Genomic DNA, 25,240 nt, shown 5'->3' with positions numbered 1-25,240 from the left:
GCTTCTGCGGCAGAGCCCCTTCCCCGCCTCATTGTTCCATCATCAGATGAGACGCTTGAGTGTGATGGTCCCGAAGGCTCCTTCCAGCGCAGACACTGTGAGGGCCATGTCCTGAGGGCTAGTGGGATGGAAACACGGCTGTCTCGCTAAGGTGGAAGACCAGAGCCCCAGCAGGTGGCAGGGAGACAGTTCTACGTTCAAAGCCGTGGTGCCCCCGGCCCCCCTCTAGTAGGCTTCCAAGGGCTTGGGCACCTCCCTGGCATGGGAAGGGTCCCCCTTCCGAGCCATCCTCAGAACGTGAATTAAGCAACCATGGGGGCTGCCTGGAGGGGTCGCTAGCTCTGCCTCCGAGATCCCTATGGTTGGATGTGCACCCCAGCTTCTCCTTGTCTTCATCCTGCTACTACTTTCTGGGTGAATTGCTTCCTTCTGGGTGAACTTTGCGACAGCAGCCGCTAACTGGGGTGGCTTTACCCGGTCGGGACAGTCCCCATGCTGCAGACTGATTGTCCTGGCCCTCGACAAGAAATACCAACGTGCATCCGTGACCCCTCCTCTTGTGTTGCTCATTTTACATGCAACGTCCTGTGACTCTTGAATATGTCAGAGGGAGAGCGAGACAGAGGCAGAGAGAGATAGAGAGAGAGAGAGAGAGAGAGAGCTGCTCAGAGCTTATCCCTGACCACAGCCTGAGTTTTGCCTCATGCAGGTTCCTCATTTCATGCACAGCCACGTGCCAAGTGTGAGCTGGAAAGAGGAGCTGCGAGCTGACCAGGCCCAGCCCAGCCTGCAACTCCCCGGCCGTGGCACGCAGGTCCCCAGGGCCAGCCAGCCGGCCTCCACCACCCTGGGGGGCGGCTCGGGGAGCTGGCCTGTCTCGGGGACCCTCCAGCTCCACATGAGGCTCAGACAGCGGCTTCGTGAACAGCACGTGCTGTCCAGTTTTGCGTGCAGGTGGCACCATGGCAGAGGGAGGGCTTTTCAAGAGGAAGCGTCACGGGCGGGCATGGGAGGTGACACCGCACGTTGACTGTACTTGGCTTATTTTTTTTAACGCCAGCCTCCTCGGCCTTTAGCCTGCTTCCTTTTAATTGTTTCCAAATGTGTCCCCCACCACCTTTCTTTCTTTTTATTTTGGAGAAATTAGGTCATATCGAAAGACAGCTCTAAGCAGTATGGTTTTGCAATCTGTCAGCTGCACAAGAGAAGTTAGTTCTCCGTATTCATAATAACCACCCAAGTTTGCAGCAACGTGATTTTTCCTCCTCCTGTCTTGTCCCATTTCCCCTTCACTGTGTTTCTCCGCGCCGGAGGGGGTGGCTGACCTTGCCAGGCGGAGAGCCGTGAGTCAGAGCCAGCTGGCTTCGCTGCCGGCTCAGGTCCCAGCCCTGAGGGTGACTCCGGCGGAGCAGGGCCAGAAATAGGGTCGCGCAGGTGAGGCAGCGGCCCCGGGCGCACAAAGACCTCAGTTCGTCAGGGTTAATGCTATCTTAATGCAACAAGCAGATCTATCAAAATTAACGTGCACAAATCCATGCTGAACGAAATAGCAGAATCGTAAAAAAAGACAAGATCATGCCGACCGATTTCTCCTGTGGTCCCAGGCTCTGACAACATGGCTTGTCACTGTGCGGTCACCCATCCTGTCATGTTTTAAAAGTTTCATGTTTTGGTCATCATCTTTTTTTTTTTTTTTTTTTTGCTTTGCTTAAGACTTAAAAAGAAAATTAAAAATGAAACGTTGCATTTGAACCCATCCTGTCATTCTTCAAAAGTTCCGTGTTTTGGTCATCGTCGATTTTTTTTTGCTTTGCTTTTGGCTTTACTTAAAAAAAATTTTAAAATGAAACGTTGCATTTGAACCTATCCCGTCATTCTTGAAAAGTTCCGTGTTTTGGTCATCATCGATTTTTTTTTTTTTTTTTTGCTTTGCTTTTGCCTTTTCTTAGAAAAAATTTAAAAATGAAACGTTGCATTTGAACCCATCCTGTCATTCTTTAAAAGTTCCGTGTTTTGTTCATCGTCAATTTTTTTTTGCTTTGCTTTTGACTTTTCTTTAAAAAAAAAAATTTAAAAATGAAACATTGCATTTGAACCCATCACGTCATTCTTTAAAAGTTCTCTGTTTTTGGTCATCGTCGATTTTTTTTTTTGCTTTGCTTTTGACTTTTCTTAAAAAAAAAATTTAAAAATGAAACGTTGGCGTTTGAACCCATCCCATCATTCTTTAAAAGTTCCGTGTTTTGGTCATCATTGATTTTTTTTTTTTTTTTTTTGCTTTGCTTTTGACTTTAAAAAAAAAATTTAAAAATAAAACGCTGCATTTGAACCCATTCCCTCATTCTTTAAAAGTTCCGTGTTTTGGTCATCATCGATTTTTTTTTTCTGCTTTGCTCTTGACTTTAAAAAAAAAAATTTAAAAATGAAACATTGCATTTGAACCCACCCCATCATTCTTTAGAAGTTCTGTGTTTTTGTGCTTTGGTCATCATCGATATTTTTTTCTTTTCTTTCTTTTTCTTTTTTTGCTTTGCTCTTGACTTTTTAAAAAAAATTTAAAAACGAAATATTGCATTTGAATATTGTTCTACCTTGATTTCTGAGGGTTTTGGGCACGACTTTAAATTGGATGCCTGACTCTTCCCGCCCTGCCCGGCCCCTGCCCTTGAGCGCCTCCCCAGTGGCCCGCTGCAGTGCTCTATGCCATACAGGGTGGGTAGATATGCAGAGGGGAAGGAGGCCGGGTCCTGACGCCGGGGACCCGGGACAAGCTGCTTGTACTCTCTGGACTCTGGTGTGCTCCTCTCACCGGTGAGAGCTGGACGTGTCCTACGCCAGGTTCATGTTGTTGTAAGAGTGCTGGAGCCTGCTAGGACCAGCCCACTCGTGGCTCTGCAGATGCAGATGACCCCACTTGGGATGGGCTACTGTACCGCTTCTCCTCACCCACTGTCCTGAGTTCCAGTCCCAGAAACTGTGAAAGGAATAGACGAGTCACAATGTAGTCCATCCAGACGGGGTTGGAGATGTGTGTATTGCCCATCCAGGGCTTCCGTGGACTGAAAGGGTTTGGTGCTGGGCTCAGTGGAGTGGTCAAGGCACAAGTGCTGGATTTGGCCCTCCTGTGTCTCTTACCAGCCTGGAGAGCTTGGGCCATTTACTTAACCTCTGCCTGCCTCAGTTTACTCACCTATAAAATAAGGACGCTACTGCCATAGGATTGTCCCGACGTGTGCAAGAGAGAGATGCGTGCCTGGCTCAGCGTAGGGTCTGCACGAGAGGTGTCTGGGCTGCTGTGCTTTTTAGGACTACTCCTGGGAACATCCAATCCCAGTCTCCACGCCGCAGTGATCGAGCCCTAGCCCAGCGAAGTCTGTTCCAGGCCCCCAGTTAAACCCCAGCGAGTGAGTGCCACTCAGGCCAGAACACCCCACCTCCCCAGACAGACTCTTCCCAGGCTCCAAGCCCGGGCCTGGATCCAGCCCTGTCACTCATGTTGTAGAAAGGCGCAGGGGAGGTGCTGCCAGGAGAGGTCCCGACACAGCATGCAAGCCAGAGCCGTCCCCTGGAGCTTGCTGGAACAGCCCACACCTGGCTCCTCTCTGTCCTTCTCATTGTGCTACCCCCTGCCCAGCACTGCAAAGCGGGGAGGGAGCAGTAGGGACATGACGTGTGGCTCCACTCTGTGTGTGTCCACTGACACGAGAGCTCACCTCAAGCGAGCAAGCACATGGGCAAACCCTCTTTGGCCAACGTATGTGATTGGACGATCACTCACAAGGTAGTTAGTGACCAATTACGACGTGCATGGCTCACGCCTGGCACGGGTGACCCGGTGACAGTAGAGCCCTCCCCGAGGGCTGTCCCGTATCCCTTGTGCCATCTGAGCAGCCATCTGCAGGCACTTTGCCTCTCACACTGAGTGACCCTCTGTGCCACCTGCGGAGCCAGTGTCACCATCCCAGCTCCATATTCTGGGTCTCAAGCCGCTGCCAGGGATAGGTCCATCCTCACCACCTAGAACCCTCCAGCCTCTCCACCCCACCCACCGCGCTGTAGCCACCCTGCCCTCCGAGGAAGGGGGAGGCTTCTCTTTTTCTTCTTAATTTTTTATTTCTATAGACTTTTCATTTTTTGAGCAGTTTTAGGCTCACGGAAAAACTGTGTGTGGAGTACAGGGTTCCCACGTACCCTACCCCTCCCTGCACACAGGTTCCCCAATTATCCACATGACTGTCACTAACGTGGATTCCAATTAATAACTAATATTGACCTTTTGTCACTGAAAGCCAGAGCTGGGGTTCCTGTGTCAGACATTGTGTGGGTTTTGGCGAACACCTGACATCGTGCATCCACCGTTACGGTGTTATACCTCATTTTTATTTTCAGGGCTGAGGTCAAAAAAGCTTTCGGGTGTAGAAAATGAGAAGCCTGTAGAATGCGATCTCAGATTCCCTGTCTAGGTCAGGTCCAGAGAGTCCGTGTCAAGACAGCTTTGATAAGAACCAGGAACTTCAAAAAAGAAAAAAAAAACAAGAACTTCAGCAGAGGGCATGTTGGTCTCAAGGCACCCAGCAGGCTGGCCTCCACCCTGGCCCTGGCGGGGCCTCTGCCTTGTGACCATCCAGTTTGGTGGCCCCAAAACAAGAGAAGGATGACACTGGCTGGGGGGGTTCAATGTGTGATGGAGAAGTCCTCCGACCTGGGCAAGGGGTCTCCGGGCACCCGTACGTGGCAAGTCCAGCCCTTCTGACTCACGGTGGGAACGAGCCTAAGGCCTCGGCTGCACTGTGAGAACTGCCCCCGTCTCCCGGGGACTTTACACTTGAAGACGTGAGCACCCTGCTCGTGGCCTAGTGCCAGCTCCAGGCCACACAGCCGCCCCACCCCGGTGTGTGCCACTTGCAAGCCTCCTGGCTCTGGATGAAGCTATGGCAGCTTTGGCGGGGGGAGGTCAGTTTGCTCACCTGTAAAACAGGTGATGCTTGTGTCATCTCAGGATGTCTTCTGAGGGCTGGAGCAGGTGTCCCAGTTCGTCCTACGGTGCCTGGCCTGTCAAAGAGGCTTGATAAATAGTAACGCTTGCTACTCGAATTCCAGGATCCCCGGGCCAGTCAATATCTAGGTTGATGTTGAAGGACATGATTTGGGCCATGCCACTGTGCATGGCCAGGGCCTCACCTGGGTGCAGGGGCTGTGCCAGCAGCCAGCAAACGCGACAGGAGGAGGCTGGAGCTGGCGGGATGGGAGGGGGCCCACGTAGTGGGAGAGCTCAAACTCGGGGCGCCTGGGCTCACATCCACGGAGCCACACACCTGTTACAGGATCCTAGTGGCACCTCAGTGTCCTCACGTGAGGCAGGGGGGCTAGGGTGGAGCTTCTGAAACCACATGTGCACCCAGGATCCCCAGGGGTTCAACATGCTGATCCAGGGTGGGACTGGGAGCCGCACTTTGCACAAGGGCCCAGCTGCACCTCAGCTGCCGGCCCACGAGCTCTCGGCGTCTCCAGAAGGAGGCCCCCACCTGACTTCTTAGCGCATCATTCTGCTCATCCCTTAGCCCCCTGCCAAAGGTCACAGGGTGCCTTTCTAGCCCGTCTGCACAGGTGCCCTTGCTCTGTCCTCTCCTGGTCCAGAGCTGTCCTGTGGTCAGTGTGTAAGTATTTGTAGAGGGCCTACTCCGGGCCAGGATGCGTGGCTCCCCGGGATTTGGTGATGGTGCTTGGGCAGGTCCCCCCGCCCTCGTGCGGTGTAGGGTCCAACTGCGAGCTCATCATTATGCCCACAGCTCACCTGGCCTGCCGGCTGGAGCGCCCTGCCTGAAGGGGCCTGTGTCTCTGTCGCATGTCCACCCGGCACCGGGCACCACCGCCCGTGGGCAGAGAGGGCCGCGGCCTGGGACCGCAGGAGGTTTGTGCAGACGGAGTTTTCTTCATCCCTGCGCTCAAGGGCAAGCTGATGTACACACGGCGATGGGATGCATCACGTCTAGTGCTAACTGTGTATTCTTTTCTAGTCGTTGCCATCCGGACACATACAAGGAACTTTTGAACTGGCCAATAAAGAAGAAAACAGAGAAAAAAACAGATATCCCAACATCCTTCCCAGTAAGATTTTACCTTTTTTGCATGAGTGGGGGCGTTTGGAGTAAACTCGACATTCCCTCGCAGCTCCCGGGGACCGTGCGGTGTGACGGTTCCAGTGCTTGGATATGAGGGCCCTGGGCCGCACTGCTGCGTGCCGATTGCATAGGGGTGTGGGTGCCCGTCTCCTACGGGGACTCGGGCTGCCGCTGTCGTTGGGGGTCTGGCCACCGAGTCTGTGCTTGATGTCGAGACCTGCACTGCCCGGGGATTCGGGAGTGTCACCTACACGGGCTGGATCTGGCCCTGAGCCCCAGTCTCCTGCTGCTGGTGGCCTGGTCATCTCCCTGACTCAGACTCAGTGTCCCTGGCCACCAGCAGTGGGTCCCCCAAACCAAGGACAAAAATGAAAGAGTAAGGAATGGGTAGGGCTTTGACAGCTTTGTGGGAAGGCTCAGAAACCCCACCTGCTAAAGGGGACCAGCGGCTGTGGGCGTGCGCTGCAGGGAGGCCATCAGGCCGGGCGGCTGACAGGTCTGTCCAGGGATGTAGCTGTTTGGGCCGTGCCCTGGGGGCGGCTTTCACAGCCTGCCTCGGTGCCAGGACAACCTTGGAGGTTCCAAGCTGCCCTTATAACCCCTGGCTAAGGAGGGTCTCATACTCTTCATGCAGCTGGACCCCTCCTGGGGAGCAGAATGGCATCCAGGAAGGTTTTAAACCCTGAACCCCAGGCCTCCCTGCTCCAGAGAACCTTCCTTCTCAGAGAGAGCCTCTGTGGGAGCAAGGAAGCCAGCCCGTCCATGGGCCTCCGTGCATGGGCTCTTGGTTGTGTTTTTAGAATCAGAGTTAAATCCACCTTTTCTGTAGGCTAGAGAAGCTGCGGTCTGCCCAATTTGTGTGGCCTCTGGACTCCCAGCGCTTGATACAAATAATACTTCTGCACTTTACAGAGGATTTACACGTCTTTTGTGCAAAGACCCCTGGGAGGCTCTGATCCAACTAGAACAAGAGACATTAACCACATACTCTCTGGGCCAAGCATATTTGTGTAGGCAGCCAGGGGAGCAGCAAGGAGATGGGCCAGGATGCTGTGTAGTCGTGCCACTTGGCGGGTAGGGGGCTCGGACTGAAGTTAGATTCTGGCCGCGCAATGGGGAGATTTGGGAGGATGGGGTGTGGGTTATCAGAGAAAGGAAGAGGCAAGCCACTTGGCTTGAGCAGCTCAAGTGAGAGGAGAACCATGGTGGGATGCTTGGGGTCTTTGGAATATTTTGTGTCAAATAAAAATTGGGACGTTCGGAAAATTAGCATTATTAGTATTAGTAGTATTATTATCTATTGTTGCTTTAAAGAATAGCCTCATTAATTAGTGTAATTTATGTGTTGATCTGCTGAATGCACATGTGGAGGACCTCCTCGCTCCAAGCACTTTCCCAGGTTCCCGATCCCCATTTGTCTCTTACTAAACCCCTATGGTTTTTATTTTTTATTTTTTAAAGATTATTTGTTTATTCATTTATGAGAGACACAGAGAGAGAGGCAGAGACACAGGCAGAGGGAGAAGCAGGCTCCATGCAGGGAGCCTGATGTGGGACTCGATCCCGGGTCTCCAGGATCACACCCTGGGCCGAAGGCAGATGCTCAACCGCTGAGCCACCCAGGTGTCCCAAACCCCTGTGGTTTTTAAAAGGTGACATTTATTTTTCTTTTAAATATTTTATTGATTTATTCATGAGAGACACAGAGAGAGAAGCAGAGACACAGGCAGAGGGAGGAGCAGGCTCCTTGCAGGGAGCCCGATGTGGGACTCCATTCCTGGGACTTCAGGATCATGCCCTGAGCCAAAGGCAGGCGCTCAACCACTGAGCCACCCAGGCATCCCTAAAAGGTGGCATTTACACTGATAATTAAAAGTATTTTTGGTGAGGCCTCAGTGGGAGTGGAAGTAACGTCCAGGTGTGGAAATTACCTGTTCTCTCTACCCCTTTGCAAAGCTGGTGGCCCAGGGTGGGGTGCTGCCTCCCCCGAGGGTCACCGATCTCCACATGTTCTCAAGCTTGTGCTACGGAGGGAAGTGGGCCTTTCCTGCCAGTAAAAACTTGCACCAGGGCCAGTCTGCCCCCACCCCCCGGCACTGGGTGAGAGTCCAGCCCCAGCCCTGTCCTGCCCGGGAGCACAGCGCCAGAGGAAGCAGGGTGCCAGCGCTGCTCAGGGGCCAGGGCACTCTGCCCGGGTGTGTGGATGTGTTTCACATGACGGGACACTGGGCTGTGGAACGGCGGCATGAGACCCTTGGGATGTGCCCTGGAGATCACCTGCTGAAAGGCATCTGGCATCAGCAAGACACAGGGCGAAGGAGAGCCATGTCCGATTAAACTGAGGAGTTGGCCAGAGATGCCCCGGGGCCAGGATGGCATTGGACTGGTATCACTGAGGTCATGCGGGGGGTCTCAACTCTCTGCCGCACCCTGCCCGGGGCTGGGAGACTCTGCTCTTGCTCGGGGGGGGGGGGGTTAGGGTCAGCAGGGGCTGAGAAGGGCCAACTCCCAACCGCCCGTACACCGTCCAGGCTGCTCTCCGTCCTCCCCAAGCCGGGATCGGCTGAAACTTTACCAGCTTTATGAGACCCAGTCCTGGATGGGGCTCCAGGGAGCTCCGAGTTCAGAGACCAGGACACCTGCTCTGTGCACGAGGCCGGCCTATGGAAAGCCCCCGGTGGCCGGTCGGGAGGCAGCATCCTTCTCTCTGGAAAAACAGCAACAGCTGATAATTTCAGGAAATAATGTTTTGAAAGTGAAGTGTGACTTTCAGAATAAAAAGACAGGAAGCTCTTAGAAACTGCAAGGTTCTAAATCTAACCAGAAGGCTATTTTTTGCCTTCTGCTTTCTATAGCTGTTCTTGATGCATAAACTGATCCAAATTATTTTCAACTTGGCTTTACGCGTGTGCAGCCAGAGCTATTTTCTGCTTCAGGGCTGTCTCACGGAGAAGGAGGGTCTCATGGAGAAGTCCACCCGGGCTCTGAGTTTGGGGTTCGATACCCTGATTAGGTCGTGACTCTCCCTGGGAGCCTCACTGGCCCTGTCCTGCCAGGAGCAGGACAGATCTGGCCCAGCGATACAATACCCAGGTGATGGGCGTCTGCAGCCAGCAGCGCCTTGCAGGTAGGCTGGGGACCACAGCGGTGCTCCGGGGTCTGGGCCCCAGATCCACGCCACGAGCACATTCTTCTCAGTTTCAGTCCTGTGGGGATGAGGAGGGGATAAAGCAGGACAGGGACACAGAATTTTTCCATAATTAATGCAGTAATTACATGTGAAGTGCTCACTCTACTCCACGCTCTGTGCCCAGCACAGCGTGAATAACCCCAGGAGTAGCTTTGCCCCTTGGCCCAGGCCCTGGGCTGCGTCTGGGCATCCTCAGTGCTCCCACTCCCGGGAGAAGCTGCTGTACAAATAGAGGCACGAGTACAGCAGCATGGAGACCCAGGTCCACGGCCACAGCACTTCTAAAGTCCCATGAAACCATCTAGTTCCCTTTGAAATCAGAAAAAAATATATACACAGTCCAGTCTGGATTACATTAAGCTTTATACTCACCAGTAACACAGTCATAAAATAAAATGTTTAATTTTTATTTTTTTAAATGGAGGAAGTGGCCCACGGAGGCAAAAGTGGCAAGAACCCACCGCAATCACAAAGGGGCTCCGGCTGCAGCCTCCCCCGTGCGTGTGTACGTGCACACCCCACAGACGCACGTGCACACCATACACAGGGAAAACATACACACATCACTCACCCGCACTCCCCACACTCACACACTCACACACAGACCTCTCTGTGGTCAGTCCTCCCACTCTGGAGACTAGTCGTGCAACAAGGCAGGATCTTCCAGGCAGGTGGCCCACGGCGCCCAGCCCAGGTCTGTGAGTCCTGCACACCCGCCATCCCTGGAGCTGCCCTGAGGGTGAGGATCAGGCTGTGGAGTCGGCTTGTCCGTTCCCCGGAAAGCCTGGGAGAGCGGGCTTCAGTCCTTCCACCCAGGGTTGTCCTGAGTATGGTTGTTAACACTGGGGCCCAACTGGGGTTTCTGAGAATGTGGTGATCTCACTGTGGGGTCCCAGCCCGTGCTGCTGCCCTGTTTCTAAGGGGAGATCCAGCAGCCCCCGCTCCCGGGCACTGAAGTTCTTACCTGCACACCTGGGGAGGGCCTGGCACTGTCGTCAGTGCTGAGACGTGATATTCAACAAAACAGGTGCATTCCCACCCTCATGGCACGAAGGGTCTCATGCAAACGTTTAAGAAGGGCACCGCCTCTGTCCCTCTGATCACCATGGAAGACCCGGTGGTGTCCTTTGCGGCGTTTAATGCTGTAGACGGAAGAAATGTATGGCAGGTGTGATTGCCTTGTCCTAATAGCATGTTTTGTTGTTTCTTTTTTAGATGATCATTCCAGGGTGATTTTGAGCCAAGTGGACGGGACCCCCTGTTCAGACTACATTAATGCTTCCTACATAGATGTAAGTCTGTTTTTTTCTTTTTCTTTCTTTCTTTTTTTTTTTTTTTTTTTGTCCCCCAGCCCAGCACGATGCACATGCCTGGATCATTTAGGGGCTCAATGTGAATCGTGATTTTTCTCTGGGGGAGCCAGGAATGTAGATTGTCCCAGCCTTCCTGGGCAGTTTGGCCAGAGCCCAGAGAGCATGGAATCACCCAGTCCTTTGAAGTTAGCATCCGTCTGGATATTCAGTTTCAAGAAACAGATAAGCAGGGCCATCTGGGGGGCTCAGTCAGTGAAGCGTCTGCCTTCGGCTCCGGTCATGATCTCAGGTCCTGAGATCGAGCCCCGTGTCGGGCTCCCTGCTCGGCTGGGAGTCTGCTTCTCCCTCTCCCTCTTCTCTCCCCCTGCTCATTCTCTCTCAAATAAATAAAGTCTTAAAAAAAAAAAAAAGAAACAGATAAGGACAAAGAATGTGTGTCACAGCATTCTTTACATTACTGACAAAGTTGAACGGGAGAGACAAACAAACTTATGATAAAACCATATTCAGTGCATTAAGAATCCACTTTACTGGAACCTTAAAAATCATTTAATGTAAATCATAAAATTATCGTAAAAGCACAATATAGGAGAATTTGTATGTACTAACCAGTTAAAAATATCTCAATGCGTGTCCATTTGTGTGTGTGTGCGTGTCTGGGGAAGTATTGCAGAGGGACGAACCAAAGTCCCACTAATTCTGAAATCACTAGTAAGTTTTTCATGATTACTGTGTTGCTTTCCAAGCAGCAAAGAGAATGATGAAAAACTACTAATCTGATTTTATTTCTTCTAGGGTTACAAAGAGAAGAATAAATTTATAGCAGCTCAAGGTAAGCTTTGCATTGTTACTCTCAGAACAAGGTTTGGGTAAAATGTCGTGGCTGGCACTACCTGATGGCAGGAACACGGGGCTTCCGCTCCTCGCCTCTCGTACGTGTGCAGTGCGGCGTCTGCGTTGCCTGGTGCAGCATGTCCCACCTGTCCCTAAGCTCAGGGCATGCAGGGGGGTCACAGATCTCTCAGAGCCTTGCAGCTCAAGGCGCTGCCCCGGAGTGTCCGCGGGTCCTGGGAGCTGGGCAGCAGTGCTTATTGCATCTGCGTCTTAGCGAGCATTCTGAGGTCGTTCTGCACGTCCATTTGTGAAGCATGACGACTTGGAGCCCTCGGGCACCTTGGTCTCCCTCTGTGGTCAGGGCAGACGTGTGAGGAGCCGGGCAGGTGCGGTCATTTCCAAATGCAGGTGTAAGAGGCCTGTCGGATGTGCATCCACCCAGTGTGTACGTGAGATAAACAGACACATGGCTTTTCTCCACACCTGCGTGACAGGCCAGTGGGACCATGTCAGTGACATTAGACAACCTTGAATCTCTCAGCTGGTGGAGCCCTGTGTGGCTCCCACGTTGTTGTTTTATTGAGGGGAGGGGTGCAGTGGGGAGGGGAGAGAGTAGCTTTTCAGCTCAAGGCCGTAACCGTGAGGATGCTTCGGCTCTGGAAGCTCGCCCTCAACCTTGCACACAGTCCACTTTGTACGTGCGAGTGCTTCCAAGCCCACGTACCATCCACCGCCCCGGGGAGCTGGTGCTATGAAGCGAGGGGTGTGGAGCGATCGGCTGGTTTCCTGGACTTCCTCCCTCTTAGGCAAGAGCCTTTCAGACTACAGGTCCCAAAAGCCCGTGTACATCGGAATCACTGGAGAGCTTATTAAAAATGCACATTCCCTAAAACCTAGGTAAACACACGTACACATACACTCAGGAGACAACAACGTCGGAAAGCCTGACAGGCATTAGCTGACACAGATCAACACCTCTGTCTCTGTCTCTGTCTCTGTCTCTCTCTCTCTCTCTCTCTCTGTCTCTCTCTCTCTCTCTCTCTCTCTCTCGTAAGCATTGGAGGCAGCTCAGCTCCAGGGAGAGGGGCCCCTTTATCTTCCTGCTCCACCCTCTGGAGCACGTCATTATCTTCCTCAGGGTCACAAAATAGCTGCTGCATCTCCAGGCACTGTGTCTGTATCCAGGCAGGATGCAGGGCAAAGGGCAAGGACTTTCTTCTGGGGACACTTTATCTTTTGTTCAGACCGTTCCCCAGGAACATTAGCCCAGAGCTCCCTGGACGGCCCTGAATCACTGCCAGCTGCGAGGGCAGCTGAGAGCTGAGGGAAGGGGGTTAGGCACAGAGGGTGAGTCAGCCGGCCTGTGGTCTGTGTCTGTCTGCATCTGTCTCTGCGTGGCACTGAGACACTCGGCGAGGCCCTGGAGTGGATGCACACCACGCTGACGCGCAGGCAGGCGTATTCCCAAGCCTCCTCTGCATACTCTCTATTGCTTGTGAATGGGGTCACCCCCTGGGTGCAGCTGAGGAGCTCCCCAAGGACTCCCATCCCCGGCGGGGGGTGGGGGGGAATCGGGGGGGCAGGGGTGTGGCTGTGGTGGGACAGGGCAAGAAGCCACAGACCTCCGGGTCTGCACAGCAGCCCTTCGCGCCTCAGAGCAGCTGGGCCCCAAGGCCAGGATGACAGGGGCTGCGACCCACGGTGACCCCCCCTTCCGGTGTGACTTGGGGTTTTTCCTCTGCATGCAGGCCCCAAACAGGAAACGGTTAATGACTTCTGGAGGATGATCTGGGAACAGAAGTCTGCGACCATTGTCATGTTGACCAACGTGAAGGAGAGGAAAGAGGTGAGCCCAGCCTCGTGACTCACTCACGGAGGACTCTCTTTTAGTTTCTGGTACTTTTGCTGGGAGGCATGCTCACCACATCCTTTTCCTATTCCTCTCCCTTCTTATCTCTGCTGAAGAAAAAAAAAAAAAAAAACAACAAACCACCAGTGGCTCACAGCATTTTTTATCTTGAAATAAATACGCTGTGTTCCAGGCATCTCACTGCTCTAGATCGTGATGCAGAAATGTCACGGAGTTAGCTCTTTTTTTCAGCCGGGGGTCCCTGGCCAGCGGGCTGCTCTCACCCTGGTGGGGGCCACGGAGCTCAGGCCTGAGAGGCTCAGCCTCGAGTTACACATGCATTTCCTGCTTCTTACCCAGACTAGAGAGATGCTCTTGGAAAACGAGGTGCATTGAAGGAATGTGGATTCATCACCCCCGTTTAGCTGTTTCTAACGTGACACGTGATGCACGTGCTTTGTAAGAAAGAGCTTGAAACCTCTATAAAGAAGAAGGTTAAACAGATTCACTCCCTAAATGTGACAAATGCTCCTTGGTGTCTGCTGTCCTGGGCAGGCAGTGCCGCCCCGGGGGGTGGGGGGCGGTGGGGGGCGGTGGGGGGCGGTGGGGGAGGGCGTGAACCAGCTCACAAACCCTACCTCCTGCTATGTCTTTGCCTCTGGGTGTGTGTGGGGGGGGGGGCAGACGCCAAACAGAAAGCAGATAAGTGTAAACTGTATCAGGAGGTGACATAAAAAATAGCAGAGAGGAGCACCTGGGTGGCTCAGTCAGTTAAGCATCTGCCTTTGGCTCAGGTTGTGATCCTGGGGGCCTTGGGATCAAGTCCCGCATCAGGCTCCCTGCTCAGCTGGGAGTCGGCTTTTCTCTTTCCCCCCACTTGTGCTCTGTTGCTCATTCTCTCTCATAAATAGATGAAATCTTACACTCTTTTTTTAAAATTTTTATTTATTTATGATAGTCACAGAGAGAGAGAGAGAGAGAGAGAGGCAGAGACATAGGCAGAGGGAGAAGCAGGCTCCATGCACTGGGAGCCTGATGTGGGATTCGATCCCGGGTCTCCAGGATCGCGCCCTGGGTCAAAGGCAGGCGCCAAACCACTGCGTCACCCAGGGATCCCAAATAGATGAAATCTTAAAAAAAAAAAAAATAGCGGAGAGCACAGGGCCAGCGGCAGGTAGGGAGGGCCAAGCAAGCCAGGTGGACCGAGGGTGCAGCGGGTGGAGCCCCGGGTGGGCGTGGGGCATGCAGGGCCACTTCTGTGCCTTCTAGTCCTTCAGTCTTGACCTAAGAGACACAGATCCCTATCAACTAAGTCACAGCACAGCGTGACTGTGGTTTCTGGGGCAGGAAGGAGGGGGCCCCCCTGCGGGAGCCACACCCTCTCTTGGGTATGGGTCAGGGCACGGGCTGGAGTCACATGGAATCTCAAAGGCTGGGGGAGGACTTGACCAAATCCACCCCGAGGGAGACACCCTGGGTGTGGGGGTGGGGGGGATGTGATCGCCAGGCCCCGAGTCATCTCCTGGGCCCCCAGACATGCTGGGAGCAGAACCACTAGGGATGCATCTGGGAACTGGGCCTGGGGCTCCGGTGGAAGGCTGAGACGGGGGCCCGTGGCAGGCTTCACAGCAGAAAGCAGGGGCCTGAGTTTCAGGACGTGAGCTCGCTCTCCACGGTGGAAAAATCTCAGGCTAGAAGGAGACTTGCTGGGGATGGGGAGACTGTTCTTGCATGTTCCAGGGTGAGGGCCAGAGCAAGGTGGAGGAAGCAAGCAGGTGGAGAGGAAGGGTCAGCGTGGGGGGAGACCTCTGTCCTGCTGCTCCCTGGGTCCCGGTCGGTGCCTGCTGGTCTCTACCCCAGCCCCGCCGTCACGCAGGGGCCTGGGACCCGCTTGCTGGGCCCCACCAAGCTCCGGCAGCTGGGCTCGGGCTCCGAGGAAGGGCAGCCCTTTGAGACGAAGGGCTCGGGGAGCTGGGCTGGGGCTCGAGGGCACACTGGCCGCAGGCAGGGCGGGCAGGGCGGGCACGGAGGAGCCGCCTGCCAAGTGCCACCGTCACTGATTTGTTCTATGCCTGCCAACCAGCACAGGAAAAGGCCTCCAGTCACCCTTTCCGGTCGGGTAGGATGGGGTTTTTGTTTTGTTTCCAAGGGGGTTGGGACAGGGCTGGAGAGGGCCACCCCTCTCCCGCGGTGAATCCCGCCCACCCCGTGGATGGAAAGAGTGACAGCAGGCGGGGGTTTCAAGGCAGGAGCAGTGAACCCTTCCCACGCTCCCAGCAGATGCCTCGGCAGGACCAGGCCCTGGTCCCCGAAGAGGAGGCGGCCGCTTCCCCGGGAGCCCCGGGGGGCCCTGGGACATGAGCCCCCCTCCACACCCCCACCTCCCGCTGCCACTTGCCAGGGGTGGGACGGGGCGGGGAGGGGGCTTGTTTACAAACAGGAGACCCAGTGAGACGGGCAGGGGGGCCGTGGGTCTCTGAGAAGCCCCCCCTCCCCCGGAGCCTCCTACTGGATTTTTCCATTTCTGTGACTCAGAGCTGGCCTGCTTCTCTATCTTGATTTTCACCATTTCAGATGAAATCATTTCTCAATAGAGTTCCCTTTTCTTCATTGCTTGCACTTCTCTTGCCTCCTCCCTGGCTTCAATGTTCTGGCTCAACATTGTGAAACGCAGTTGCCCCAGCGGCTCGTGGCCGGGCCGGAGGGAGGGCACCGCGTGGGGAGACAGGAGGCTGGGGGGGGGCGTCCGCACGCACAGCCCCGTGGGGGCCCTTCAAGGGGAGAGGCTCGGGAGGTCCTGGGGTCCCCCAGGAAGCCAGGAATGGCCCAAACCGTCACCTTGGAGTGTTTGACTCTCCTTGGATTCAGAGACATCCTGGGGGACGGACGGGAAATTGTCCTGAGGACTCGTAACGCTAATGCGGGGCAGCGCTCACGCGCCCTCGGAGGCCTCGTCCTGTGGGCCTGCGGATGCGCCGTCCCCACGCGCAGACCCCTGCAGCATAGGGGGACGGAAGGTCCGGAGGTGGGTCCCTGCGTGGCAGCTGCGCATGCCCTGCGGACCCCGTCCTGGGTGGGGGCCGTGGGGAGCGTTAAGCTGTCCCCTCTTCAACAGCTCTGTCCTCGGGGAGCTGAGCAAGGAAAACACTCCCTGCCGGGTCCAGCGACACGCCCCACCCGGTGTCGGTGTCCCCATCAGCGGGGGCCCCGGTGTAGACTGGGGGCTGCCTGCGTGGCCGCGCTCTCTGGGGCCTTGCCCGGTCGGGGAAACTGTGCGATGGCACCTGGAGCACGTGTGTGTCGAGGGCGCGGGTGCAGACGGGCCCCCGGCACCCACAGGCCTATTTCTCTCTGTGCCACCATCCCCTGTAGGAGAAGTGCTACCAGTACTGGCCGGACCAGGGCTGCTGGACCTATGGAAACATCCGCGTGTGCGTGGAGGACTGCGTGGTTCTGGTGGATTACACCATCCGGAAGTTCTGCATACAGTCCGTAAGCGTGTGCAGTTACCGCCTTTCTGGAAAGATAGTTTTTCAAAAGAGCAGTGTCGAGAGTCAGTATGCATCTGGCTTGTCTTTGATATGACGAGCTTCGTCCCCACCCCCGGCCCCCAGCACTGCAGCGGCTCTGGCTGCGCGCGAGGGAGGGGCGTGGACAGGTCGGCCTTGGTGGACCGAGGACAAGAACCTACGGATGAGGGGACGCTTAGGCAGGTGCCTTCAGACAGCGCTGGATGCTCCTGGGCCCGGCTCACTGTTTTGGGCGGAGGAAGTTGGGTCACTTGCGGGGGGCACCGGGATTGGGGGTTCTCACTCAGCAGCGTGATGTCATTTCACACATTGCAGTGGTGAGGTGGGATTTTTTTTTTTTTTTAACAGTCTCGAAAGTATTTCTGTAACCTCCTCAGTATTTGTCATACTGACTTCCTGCTTGTCCCCACCCAGGCCCTGCCTGAAAGAATGTAAGGTTCTTCAATACCGATGCCCAGGGACAAAGCACATGAGATGTATATATATATATAATTTTTTTTTAAATGGGAAAAACAGAAGGTCATGGTGTCAGGAATCAGAGGTAGAGGGCCTGGCGTGCTTAGATGGCCAAATCGGAGTCTGAGGTTTCTAGAAGCCACAGCAAAGATGAGAAGAGGCTGGGCTTTATCATTTTCTTGCCCTGCTTGTGTCCTTCGAGGACATGCACACACACACACACACACACACACACACACACACACACCTCCAGGTACACTCTCTAGCCTTCCATGATCACAGGCCTTGGGAGGGCCGGCCGCCGGCCAGCTGCATCTTCTTTTCCCTCAAAATGGGAGACAGTCTGGGGAGTGAAAGGGGGTGCTGCTGGTAACGATGCAGGCGTAAAGTGCAGCCCTGCTCATCAGTGGGGTTGGTGAGCCCAAGGGCCGGCTTCTGGGGTATGTCTGGCTGCCCCCGGGGGCCGGCCTGCCCTGGGCCTGAGATAGGTGCTGTGGGGTCTGTTGTGCTGCCCCTGGTGTCCTCACGGCTGCCTAGGGCCTAGACCGCGGGGGCAGGGGGTGGCGGGGGGCAGTGAGCATCCTCAGAAAGTGATGTCGGGAGCAGGGGGGAGGCAGCACCCCCCACTCATGTCCCCACCCCCACCCCCCATCCCCCACAGCAGCTCCCTGATGGCTGCAAAGCCCCACGGCTCGTCTCCCAGCTGCACTTCACCAGCTGGCCTGACTTCGGCGTGCCTTTCACCCCCATCGGGATGCTGAAGTTCCTGAAGAAGGTGAAGGCTCTCAACCCGGCCCACGCCGGACCCATAGTGGTCCACTGCAGGTACGTCCAGGTGGGACCACAGGGCAGCCCCCCACACACACCTGGAGGACTTGGCTGTCATGGGAAGATGACCAGTGGGCCGGGATCAGGGTGGGCAGGAGGGCAGGCAGGGCCGGGGTGAAAGCAGCCCCCTGCCCAGGGTGAGTGCAAGTTACTACTGACACCTCAGAGGATCCCTCGAGGTGAGAGCTGGAGGGACATTCAGCCCACCCGTGAGAGCAGCACTGTTTCTTCCACGGCATCTGAGGGGAACCCCAGTACCTAGAACAGATAAAAGCCAAGAGGCCTGGTAGATAGAGCTAGCAGGGCTCCCGACAGTTTCACTTGGCCTGCCTCCACCTCCCCCGGAGACCTCCAAGTCACCTCTGCAGGTAGAGATGGAAACCACACTTGTCTGGGGAGCCCCCAGTCTTTATACAAGAGTGCACGGGGCTCAGAGGGCCCACGGGGGTTCAGAGGGGCCACGGGGGCTCAGAGGGGCGGGGAGCCATGGCCCAGGCACAGCTAATAGCAGCCAGGAGCAGCCGTCCAGGGCAGGGCGTCTTGAAGACCTGCTCTGAGGTCCTGGCTGCCGCTTCTCCTCCCAGATGCATCCTCCTCCACCCTCCATTCTCCAGTCCTGGTGGGGCTGGGGACTCACCCCAGGGGTGAGCTTTGCATGAAACTAAATACTACACCAGCCTCAGCTGTCAGCACTGTGATTATTGCTTAGGTTGTGGGAAAGCAGCCTCCAAAGTGATCACTTTGTCCCGACCGGGTGCCCTCTGCCTTTGCACACCTTGGTGTCTCCTGGTTGTTTTCACACTGAGCTTTCATTTCCTCTGAAACTCTGGGAGCCACAGAGGCAGGGTATGAATTAACCCCCTCTGTGGGCTTATGTTACTCCAGGCCCAGGTTGGCTCCCAGTGCAGCAGGTCGTGTCTGAGAAAAGGCCTTGGACTTCGAATTGGTTAACTGGTTTATGCACATTCTGTGTTTGGAGATAAAAGCACAAAGATGGGGAACACTCTGCTGCCAGACTCTCCATCCCCCCCGGGGGTGCTCCGTTAGAACCCTAAGACACTGGGAGGGTGAAAGGGGAGGCCCCTGGCATCCTGGCCAGGGCTGGGGTCCTGGCCCTGGTCCTTGGGAGCTAAGGGACATTGCAGCAGCTGTGCGTGAAGTGAGGTGGCATCTGTAGGGTGACAGTTGCTAGCCCTGCAAGCTGCTCCCAGAGCCGTACTGGAGAGGGGAGCCTTGTGGGCCAGTCCCGCTTGGCCCCAGCCGGGGCGTCTTGTCCGTCGCTCCTGTTCTTGCCCAGACTTCTTGGAAGCCAGAGTCTCCATGTTCCTTCTACCCAAAGGCCTGCATGGCAGGTTCAGAGCATCCTTATCGCTGTGTGCAGATGCCTTTTGTCCCTTGTCCCTTTTGTCCTTTGGCAGTGCCAGGGTACTCCCAACTAACCTGTCTGCAACGGCCAAAACCAAGTGAGACCCTGGTGAGCTGGGCCTTCCCTCCATGCAGCAGGGGCACGCCTGGATGGAAGGGCCCGAGTCCCCCCACGGGGACTTCCGTGGACCCATCAGAGATGTGGGGCCCCCTCTGGCAGACACCCTGGGGACTTTGGTGGCTTGTCTTCAGGACCCAGAGTCCGATGGCCCCAGCTGGAGAAGCTGTGGCCGGAAGGGCTCCAGGTTGAGTTCCCGTTGGCTCTGCAAGACCACTGCAGCTGCCGCCTCTCCCTGACGCAGGCTTCTCGAGGTGGCCGCCGGCCCAGCCCCGGGATGGGGATGCGGGACCTACAGAAACGGCCTCTGTGTTGGGTCTTGGGTGGCCACAGGGAGGGGGCTTGGTCCTGCTTTGCTGTGATCCCGCCAGACCCGTGGTGCATGTGAAACCGTAGTGAGTGACACTGTCCTCGCCCCGCTCGCTCCGTCCCGCCCACGGGTGCCCAGCACAGGTGCTCTGGCCATTTATCTCGTTTCCATGCTGGGCCCCCTCCGTGGCCCGGAGTGCCTGCCTTCGCCGGTGAGCACGTGCTCGTCTCCCTGTGGGCAGGTTTCCCTTCGGTGCTGCCACTGCGGCTCCTGGGCTCTCGGGCCTTCTTTTATGTTCTGTTTTGCCACCGGGTGTTTAATCCACGGGAAGTGGAAGGGGCGGCCCGCTCCAGCCCCCTCCTTCCTGGCGAATCCTTCCCTTCCTGAGCCGGGGCCTCCCCACCCCGGTGCCTCCCCACCCTGTCGGTTGGTCGAGTGGACAGATGGGCGGTCCTTGGCGCCCGCCCACGACGGTCACGGTCACGCGGTGGCAGGAATTGCTGCCCAGAGCGCAGCCTGCCGGAAGCCAGCAGGGTGGGGGAGAGGCTCCCGCTGGGTGGCAGCCCTCGGCCTCCACGTCCCACCTCCAGGGCCACGCTCATCCTCACAGAGGGGCTCTCAGCTCCAGGCCATGTAAGGCCCCCGGGGCTTTGGCTTCCTAGTGTCCTTGCTGACACACTCATCCTCAACGCTAGATTCTTAATCACTTAAAAGGAACCGACATCCTCTGCCCGGATCCCCCAAGATCGGCATCCCCGTGGAGGCCGGCTGCGAGGACCACCTGGCCTCAGCCTTTTCCTGGGGGACCAGCGCGGTGTCTCTCCCGCGTGCACCCCGGGCCAGCCGAGGGGGCCTGTGAGCAGCTCAGGGACCCTGACGGCCTTCCAGCCTTCCAGCCGGTGGTTTTGTGGCCTTCCTCACGCATCGGGTGGGGCTCACCTGGCTCTGCACCCGCTGGTTTCTCTGACTTTGTATCTGTGAAGAGCTAAGACCCCCGCGAAGGGCCTCTCGTGTGTTTTACCTGCTTTCCCCTTTGAGATGAGGGGTCTGCCCCGGGGGACGGTCTTCACCACTGTCCTAGCCCCATTTTGGAGCCTAACCCGAAAGAGGGGTAGCTCCCACCCCCCCACCAAAAAAAAGGAGGGAAGTAGGGGGACTCAGCTCATTAAGTTGCGAGCCTTTTTGTTAAGGAGATGATTTTCCTTTTTGCAAGAGGCTAACGCTGCAGGGGCTGGAGGGGGCAGCCCCGTTCGGTGTGCAGTTCTGGTGCAAGATGCTGCACACACGAGTGTGCGTCCCTAGCGGGTCCCTCGTTCAGCAGATGTTGGCTGAGCACCACCGCGTGCCCGCGTTGTCCTGGGTGCCGGGAACAGGTGCGCGGCCCACCGTCTGGGGGAGATCCAGCAGGTGGCAGAGGGCAGGACAGAGGACCGGGAGGTGCTGTGGGGCGCGCACTGGGAGGGCGGGAAATCCAAACCCGGGAAGCCACTCGGGCAGCTTCCTAGCGAAGAGGCCACTGAGCAGAGGCCCTAGGGGCCAGCTGGCTTCAGCCCACCCTAGGGTGAGGCCTGGGAGGCCAGAGGGAGTGAGCTGGTGCCTCCCCTTTGGGCTGACCTTCCTTAAGGGCCGTCAGACCTGGCCCGGGAGCCTCCTTTTTATAAAGAACCTGGGAAAAAAGCCATTTCAAGTGTGACATTTAAAAAAGAATCCATTTACACTCATGGTGACAGGTCAGCATTGGGTAATGGAAGCAAGTGACTCGCACAACGTCACGGGAGGCTGCTGGCACAGATCTTTCTGAGAAACCTTTGGGACAGTTTCTGTAGTTAGTGGAGGAGCATTTTGAGAGCATTTTCCTGAGATTGCGGTGCCCTCTGCTGGCCTCGCCGTAGATCTGCTCTTTATTAACGGAGGAAAGGGGGCACTAAGTGACGCTGGAGGCTCCCCGCGAGGGCGGGCTGTCCTCTGTCCTTCTGTCCGGGCGCACAGGTGGGCTCTGCAGTCATTCGCCTCGGGGTGGTCGGGCCGGGGGAGGCGCCTGTGCCTCACCACGTGGCGTCTTCCTTGTCCCTGAAGCGCCGGCGTGGGCCGGACGGGCACCTTCATAGTCATCGATGCCATGATGGACATGATGCACGCCGAGCAGAAGGTCGATGTCTTTGAGTTCGTGTCAAGAATTCGCAACCAGCGCCCCCAGATGGTTCAGACGGATGTGAGTAGCGCCTTGCCCCGGGCCCAGCCCCCCATCCCGGCGGGAGCTGCACAGAGCAGACCCAGACCCCTTCGCCACCCCGAAACTATGCGACGGTCCCCCAGAGGGTGCATGTATGACAGCGCCTGGCAGGGCCCGGGGCCCAGTAATGCCTGCTGTTGCGTGATCCTTACCCAACGCCGTAAATGGTCATTACAAATGGCTGTTAATCTGACTTTTGTCCCCAAATCTCCTCCCTCTGGTGAGACGTGGAGAAGAGGAAGCTTGGAAGTTGGAGCTGCTGAGCTCCGAGCGGCCAGAGGCTGCAGGGCTCCCTCGAGGGTGCTGGGCGCTCTGGGTCTCCCCGCAGATGCAGTACACGTTCATTTACCAAGCCTTACTGGAGTACTACCTCTATGGGGACACCGAGCTGGACGTGTCCTCCCTGGAAAAGCACCTGCAGACGCTCCATGGCACCACCAGCCACTTCGACAAGATCGGGCTGGAGGAGGAGTTCAGGGTAAGTGTGGACTGACTCGGAAGGAAGACGAGCGACCAGGGAAAGGAGGCCACACTCTCACTCACTTCCCCTCCTGACTAACCCCAGAAATATCAGGGTGGCTGCCCCACCTGGGACTTAGGGGGAAGAAGAATCGGGGACTTTCAGAGCAGAGCGGCACCCCGTGTGGGGGAGCGTGTCGTGCACACTGTTTTATTTCCCAAGATTGAGGAAATGTCTGTAGGTGGAGAAAGGTATTTATTGCCCTATAACAGGTGCCCTTGACGGTGGTGCGGGTTACAAGGTTGAGGGACCCGCTCGGGGTGTCGTGTGGTGACCTCATGGGTGTGTCCTTCTTGACTGCAGAAACTGACAAATGTCCGGATCATGAAGGAGAACATGAGGACGGGCAACCTGCCGGCCAACATGAAGAAGGCCAGGGTCATCCAGATTATCCCGTGTAAGGCAGCCCCGGGGCCGCCCCGGGAATTTAAACCCTCGGGGCAGGAAGGGATCAGGGCTGGCGCCCCGTGAAAGTCTTGGACGACCCGCCTCTTCGAGCCAGGGCCCAAGGGCAGGACACCCTCGCGGAGCCTGGGGTTAAGGGCTCCTGAGGCCAAGGCGAGTGTTAGGAAGAAAACACCCACCTGTGAAGCGAGGACCGATGACCCAGACGGTCCTGTGTGTCAGGCGGGCGGCTTCTGATACGAGACATCAGGCTCCAGGCCTTAGGGAGGCGGGCAGCGGCAGGGGTGCAGTCAGGGGCCCAGGCTGCTGAGGCCCCAGGTACGGGGCAGGAGGGAGGGCCCGCATCTGTTTGTTGAGGGGGAGGAAAGGAACTCTAGAGATCAGAGGAACCAAAAGAAAGGAAGGGAGGGGGAGCACCCCATTGCAGGGGGACCCCCGCTCCTGACATGCTTTAGTGTCACCGAGCATGAAAAGTGCATGCGGGCTGCGGGAAGCCCGCCTCAGCCTCACACCCTGGCTGCTGCGCGGCCGCCTGCCTGGCCACCTTCCTTTCACTCCTGAAATGCAGTATTTTTAAGGCTCGTATTTTGGTATGAATTACCTCAATTCGTGACAAACGAAAATGACAACTGGAATATTTTCAGGGCTTTCCTACTAAAACACCATTTTCTGGGCCAATTTAATTAACCTATTTTATAAAGAAACCCTTCCAGGGACTTGACTTTGCGATTTTTTATTAAGTTTTCTATTCCGGAAACTCATAGCAACAAATTGAAGTTTGCAAGGCAGGACCGGTGTTTGTGCTAACTGAGGGGTCACGCTGCTTTGCAGATGACTTCAATCGGGTGATCCTTTCCATGAAAAGGGGTCAGGAATACACGGATTACATCAACGCCTCCTTCATAGATGTGAGTACAGCGGCCCTGGGCGTCCTTTGCAAAGACGCACGTTTCCTTTGTCTGTGATCACAGGGACCCCTCATTAACTCGTTTTCACAATCAGGGAGGAATCCTGAAATCCAAACCATTTCGTTAGCAGACTAACTTGTTTTTTTTTTTGTTTTGTTTTGTTTTGTTTTGTTTTAAAAAGAAGAATGGATTTTGGTAATAGAGACCATAGGCCCGCTGCTTAGTAATTGGCTAGTTTTCATTCTGTTCTTAAGCGATTTTTCTTTTTGGTCTCTCATGTGCACCTGTTACACACGGGTGCTTGCACGGCTCTCTAGCCTGCACTTTCTGCAACCGGTTCCTGTGGACAGTGCAGTTGTGTCTTCAGGGCACGGTCACCAGCAGTCTCCATGCACAGCGGCCAAGTCTGCTGTAGAACTTCCCTTTGCAGATGAGAAAACTGTGCCGAAGGGAACTGGATTTGAACCCACATCCTGTATGTCCACACCCAGTCCACCACCGTGATGCTGGCTGAGCCACCATACAGAAACCTGTGAGAGCACAGACACCAGTGCTTTCTCGGGTGGCACAGAGGTGACCCCAGGTGCTGCAAGGGAGTTGCCTCGATTGCAGCGAGAGTTGGCGTCTTGACCCATCGCAGACCTCATGTGTGTGTGTACGTGTGTGCACCAGCGAGGGCTCGGCTCAGCCGGGGAAGCTGGAGAACATTTTCCTCTCCTCAGACCCCGGGCTCTCTTGAACCCTGTCTCTGTAGTGGGCCCACGATGAAAGGAGGTCAGACTCTCATCTCTGTTCCCTGTTTGAAGGGCTACCGACAGAAGGACTATTTCATCGCCACCCAGGGGCCCCTGGCGCACACGGTGGAGGACTTCTGGAGGATGGTGTGGGAGTGGAAGTGCCACACAGTCGTGATGCTGACAGAGGTCCAGGAGAGAGAGCAGGTCAGGGGCGCTCGTGCCCGGCTCGGGGACAGTGTGCACCCTTGGTGGCCCAGGCCACCTGGCACGATCCCAGTGTTCCCCTGGGAATGGCCCACCCACTGTCGTCTGCTGAGGCCTGGCCACAGTGACTGGGGAAGGAGACAGGTTGGAAATGAAAAGAAGTTCCATTTGCTTAGCCATGACCACCCACTGGCTTTTGTTCTTGTCTGATATTTTATTTAACCGGCCTGGAAAGTCTACCATTTTGTATTTTCCACAAATGGCAACTTTGATCAAAATCTATTGAGCAGAGCGACATTTACTTACTTTCTTCAAGAC

At 55.9% G+C, this 25,240-nt stretch overlaps 1 protein-coding gene across 9 annotated transcripts in view; it reads left to right on the top strand.

The window, feature by feature from the left end:
• PTPRE (protein tyrosine phosphatase receptor type E) overlaps nt 1–25,240 on the top strand; it is a 158,328-nt gene that overhangs the window by 120,772 nt on the left and 12,316 nt on the right. For 7 of the 9 annotated variants that reach the window (XM_077877208.1, XM_077877209.1, XM_077877205.1 and 4 more), the window contains 11 exons: nt 6,018–6,108; nt 10,528–10,604; nt 11,421–11,457; nt 13,208–13,305; nt 16,681–16,800; nt 17,956–18,119; nt 21,992–22,127; nt 22,477–22,626; nt 22,972–23,065; nt 23,905–23,981; nt 24,788–24,922. In XM_077877208.1, the coding sequence (XP_077733334.1) occupies nt 6,018–6,108; nt 10,528–10,604; nt 11,421–11,457; nt 13,208–13,305; nt 16,681–16,800; nt 17,956–18,119; nt 21,992–22,127; nt 22,477–22,626; nt 22,972–23,065; nt 23,905–23,981; nt 24,788–24,922 (1,179 nt within the window). Of the gene's footprint in view, nt 1–6,017; nt 6,109–10,527; nt 10,605–11,420; nt 11,458–12,791; nt 12,912–13,207; nt 13,306–16,680; nt 16,801–17,955; nt 18,120–21,991; nt 22,128–22,476; nt 22,627–22,971; nt 23,066–23,904; nt 23,982–24,787; nt 24,923–25,240 lie in introns of those variants that run through there. The other 2 variants (XM_077877206.1, XM_077877214.1) reach the window with 2 other exon arrangements.

The sequence above is a fragment of the Canis aureus genome, chromosome 29, assembly GCF_053574225.1.
Source record: "Canis aureus isolate CA01 chromosome 29, VMU_Caureus_v.1.0, whole genome shotgun sequence".
NCBI lineage: Eukaryota > Metazoa > Chordata > Mammalia > Carnivora > Canidae > Canis > Canis aureus.
The sequence above is the reverse complement of the archived record's forward strand: the minus strand, read 5'-3'. Positions and strand labels throughout refer to the sequence as shown.